The sequence below is a fragment of the Apium graveolens genome, chromosome 2, assembly GCF_009905375.1.
Source record: "Apium graveolens cultivar Ventura chromosome 2, ASM990537v1, whole genome shotgun sequence".
NCBI classification, from domain to species: domain Eukaryota; kingdom Viridiplantae; phylum Streptophyta; class Magnoliopsida; order Apiales; family Apiaceae; genus Apium; species Apium graveolens.
The window spans coordinates 813,160-818,086 of record NC_133648.1 but is presented as its reverse complement, the minus strand read 5'-3'; the positions used below and the strand labels follow the sequence as shown (position 1 = coordinate 818,086).

The 4,927-nt window shown below is 34.4% G+C and overlaps 1 protein-coding gene across 1 annotated transcript; it reads right to left on the bottom strand.

Moving 5' to 3' along the window:
- Positions 1-441: 441 nt before the first annotated feature.
- LOC141705286 (putative sugar phosphate/phosphate translocator At3g14410) lies at positions 442-4,432 on the bottom strand. Its single transcript, XM_074508310.1, has 7 exons — positions 4,307-4,432; positions 2,677-2,784; positions 2,553-2,587; positions 2,058-2,170; positions 1,627-1,888; positions 1,252-1,520; positions 442-982 (listed from the first exon to the last, which is right to left on the bottom strand). Exons 1-7 carry the CDS (start codon positions 4,397-4,399, stop codon positions 855-857), a joined length of 1,008 nt encoding a protein of 335 aa, XP_074364411.1. The 5' UTR covers positions 4,400-4,432; the 3' UTR covers positions 442-854.
- Positions 4,433-4,927: the final 495 nt, after the last annotated feature.

Sequence of the window (4,927 nt, the reverse complement as noted above, 5' to 3'; positions counted from 1 at the left end):
ATCAGACTCTCACACTAAACTCACAGTAAACTAAACCGGACCAAACATACCTAGTATAACTTGCTTAGAGCAGGGTTTGATCACAGTAAATTGTACGCAACCATGCCCCTATCCTAAAAGTACGGTGACGGTTTCGTGAAGACCCCCCACTTAGTGCATAAGACATAAAAAGTGTGATAGTTTCAATGGCTTCAATACATTACAATATACAATCGATAGGAAAAATTCTATATCGGAATACTGTTTTATCGGATATTTTGGAGACCATGTATGTCATGTCTTGCAGGCAGAATATGTTTGCAATGTTCTACTTGCATCATCACAACGTATATGATCTTTAAGGTTTTTTAAATTAATATCGATCTCCGTAGAACTCAACTCTTCGATCATAGTTATACTACCTGCATACTGCAGTTGCATGAAACAAAAACCAGAACAATGTAAATCATTTTGTACAGCTAATTGAATATTTACTTGTATCATTACATAGCAAAAGAATACTAGAACATTGCCTACTATGTTACTTCAACTATCTTACAAAACCTAGCTCTGTGAACGAACAAGACAGTGGACACCCCTAACTTTACAGTTTCAAACTTTTGCTGCCTTCTCCTTCAATCACCAAAAATCCGAAGTGTAGACACCGATTCACAACATTTTGTGCGATAAACGATTAAAGTTAGACTGTTAGGATATCGTGACTTCTCCAAATGCAAACATCATATGCCAATGAGGGTGCAGAAATCGTTTCCCCGGAGAGAAACAGACCTATTTAATCTCTGCAGGGGGCTGAGGAGATCATGAAAATGTAGGTCGTATCTCACACTAGCACCGGAGCTGCTATTCGTTTAAATCTATTTGTCATAGGATGTGCCTGATGCTACTGGTATATATTCCTCATCTCGGTGAGTTCCATCAGAGCTGCTTCGAGTAGCTTCCTTTTTCAACTTGGAATTGTTGTATGAAGCCACACCAGCAATCGCTGCATAAGAACCAGAACTATTACATCAATTTTGATGTTCACATGATAAATTTCTGAAAATAATGAATGCAATTATGCAAGACACTGCAGTACAAAGTTTTTTAAGTTTCACGCGAGAAGATATAATATGTTATAAAGGAAACTTAAATTTACAAACAGAACATCAATCTTAAAATACTGGAGACAACAAGAACTATGATCACTTGATGCTCTGCAAGCGAGATATGATCCGTATAATTTGATAGATAATGCAAGAAAATTGCCCTTACCAATTGCATAACCAAAAATATTGATGAGAGTTAGCTTTGTGTCTGCAAAAAGAAGTGCTGATAATAATACAACCACCCAATCCTTTACAACTCCAGCAACACGAATGGTTAAAGCACTTGTATGTGAGATAACAACGAAAACTGACAAGTTTAGAGCAAAAGTACAGAGAGAGTTGAGCGTGAGCATAAAAGGTTTAAAACTCCATGACTTCTGAGCATCCATCTTTGGCATCTCCAAAAATATCCATGGGATGAACAAGCAGAGAGCACTACAAAGAATTTACAGATTTTGTTAGCGTGAACAAAAGCAACTTGTCTTTTAAGCATACGATGAAAATAACAAAGTTATCCAGCTTTAAGGAGTTTATCACACACCTGCAGGGACTAACATAGTACATAATAGTTATGGGATTTAGTTTGCGCCCCTTTCGCTTAACTAGAATTTCCATGAATATAAGCCTCAAAGCTTCTGACACAACCCCTCCCATTTGGTAAATGACCCCAATCCAGTTTATATCTATTTCCCCATAAGAAGCTACAAGAACACCAAAACTTATTACTGACATCACGAGAAGCATTCTATAGCTCATTACTTCCAGACCGGCAGCCACTCCAAGAATGAAAACAGCTACTGGCACTGTAGATGTTACATAACCATTTAAGTCAGTCTCTTGGAAGAACCAAACTTATAGAAACAAACCAAGATCCTCGCTGATTATTGAGATTGATTACATGTTATGCCAGATTATCAATTACAATATACTCTTACAACTTGATGACTTTAATCAAATCAAAGTAATACTTACTAACTGCTTTTAACATCTGCGCAAATGAAACAGATATGTAGAGATAAGCAGTGTTCCCAAGCCAAAGAGTCATTGCAAACATCGCACCAATTGGAATGACCGATGTCACATATCTGTAATCATGACACTAATTAAAATGTGGTCAATGAGGTTATAACCAAAAAAATTATTCAGGACAAAAGAGAAGGATAAAAGCGGAAGAGCAAATCCATTTACTTTTGAACCTGAGACATTCTCTCTTCTCTAAGGCAACCATGCATCATATTCATATATGATGTTCTTAGGGATTGCAGAGAAAGAGGTTCAAGAAGCCAAAAGTGTGAAATTCAATTTATTTTTTACGCTAACATTCAGACATTCAGTTCTACTTATATTTGTAATAATGCAAAAATGTGTTCTCTACGTGAGTAATCTAATACTACTATTTATTAAGTCAGACTACAACTATGCGAATATTATCACGAGATGCAAGGAAACAGATGATATAGAACTCACATCTCTGAAGTCATCCGATCCTCAACTTTCAATATCTGTGAAGAGGGAGAGTTTCACATTACAGATTTCTAAATGCAAAAAAAAAATGCATAGATAAAGCTTCCAAGCGTCAACAACTACATACCTTGGAAAATTTGGTTAGTGCAAAGCATATCACAGAGGAGAAGACCATGTGAAGTAGAGTTAATCCTAGAGGATACGGAAAGTTTATTTCCTTCGATGATAAGACCCACTACAGGGAAAATGTAACAAAGGAATCACTAGAGTAAACAGAATTTATGATAAGATTAAAGATTAACCTATATCAAGCATTCACTCAAACTGCGTTAAACTGCACAAAAGTCTAGAAAATTCAATCAATACTGAAGTAAGGTGCCTAGATTAAAAAGACCTGGAAACAGGATTGATTCTAAAACTACTTAATTCGATTAAGTGGCCAATATCTAGTGCTTCAAAATTGAAATCTACTCATCAACAATTTAACAGATACATGCAATGAAGCAGAGTAAATATTTAGGCCATTTTGAAATGTACTGTACCCAGAATTTGTAAATATTGAGAATCATAGATGATAAATTTATACAATAAGAAAGGCATGCCTCAAATTTTAAAAGCAGAGTGTAAACTAAATCCTCAATAGTAAATCATGGGGGCACTTTTAAATGTCATTAATTAACTAAACAAAATATTTACCAATTGGGCTTATGTAAGTGATCATATGATACCTCTTAGGCTCTTACTAATATTTAAGTATGGTGACCCAAAGTGCGGGCTAAGGTGGACAAGTCCTGCGTCTAGGACCCTTTCAGTCCACGGACGGCCCTGCCCAATGCCGACCCAATAAGGTCACAATGTGAACCCTAATCAAAAGGCATGAAAAGTGCTACATACCTCTAGGTTTCAAAGATCAAACACCTACCCTGCATTTTATTCTTTCACAAGAAAAAAGACCTTATCATTCCCCTATAGAGTTCCCCATTCTTGAAATCAGTGGATACATGCTTCTAGTATGTATGCAATTCTAGATCATTTACGCTGTTATTTTTAATATAAAGTAGCTATTAACCTGTGCAATGCACGGATTTCTGACAACCAAATTATATTAACTTCCTTTGAGAGTAATCTATTAAGTTAGCATTTATTCTTAAGGAATTGAACCTTAACCTCTTCGCACAATGATATTACTTTTGAAATGACTAAATTTCCCCTAACGACCAAACTACATTAACTCCCTAATGCTAATTATGCATAAAATACAATTAGAGGAGAATCTACTAGGCACACACGGACACGTGTCCCCCCTAAAACAAAATTTTACGTTTTCTTCATCATTAAATTTTTTAAAAATATATGAAAGTACCCTCAACAATTTAAAAATATAAGGGTGTATTCACAAAATATAATCAGTGTCCTCCTGAAAATTAATCATGAATCCGGCCCTGCTTAGCATGCACAATATTATATAAAGCAGCTAAAATGATTGACAAAATTGATGTAAGAACACAATGGTAGTCATAAGAGGAAAATAAAAGGTCTGGTCCGGGGCAATCGGTTACTGTAACATAGGCAATCGGTTACTGCAACATACTCAGATATCAATATCGGACCATCTGGTCCGGGGCAATCGGTTACTGCAACATACTCAGATATCAGATATCGGACCATCTGGTCCAGGGCAATCGGTTACTGCAACATACGACCATCTCCGAGAAAAAAAATGCATGCATGAATACAAAGAAGAAAAAGGTAAGGACCTTGTTGAAGAAGATCTGGCTAGCTGAGAGAGCAATGTATGATAAAATGTAGGAGTATGTTATGAATTCTTCCTTTTTTATTCGACCCGCCATTGTTTTTGTAGACCCTTTTGTCTCTGATCGTCTCCGTTGTCGTGTTTAGGACATGTTTGCCAAATAGTAAAAATTCTAACAACTTCTCATAGTTTATATTCCCGGCAATAAACCGGTAATTTTTGCTCTTTATTTTTTTTCAAGTTTTTCATATTATAATATTTTATATACTAGCTTATATCCAGGTCATATATGGGTTATTTTAATATTTATTACTATTTACAATATTTATATATTTTTGTTGTAAGTATTTAAATTATAATATTTTTTTCTTAATATCATGTTTTTGTATTTTAACTTATATGATTTAGTTTAAATTTAATATTTTTATATTATTTCTATATATTTTTGTTAGTTATAATACAAATTTTAAATAACAATTGTCGTTAAAGTAGTTTTTGAAATAAGAAGTGAATAAAGTGATGTACTAAAAACAAATTTTTACATTTATTTTAATTAGAATAAGTGTGTGAAATAGTTGGGTCTAAATTTTAACAATAAAATCCTTAATAACTTTTAAATAAGTAG

Bases quoted from the DNA above. Each gene is read 5' to 3' on its own strand.
- LOC141705286 (XM_074508310.1), bottom strand. From the start codon at position 4,399: ATGGCGGGTCGAATAAAAAAGGAAGAATTCATAACATACTCCTACATT. The intron at 1,521-1,626 runs GTGTGTGATAAA...AATTCTTTGTAG, and splicing joins TACTATGTTAGTCCCTGCAG to TGCTCTCTGCTTGTTCATCC. The intron at 983-1,251 runs GTAAGGGCAATT...GTTCTTATGCAG, and splicing joins TATTTTTGGTTATGCAATTG to CGATTGCTGGTGTGGCTTCA.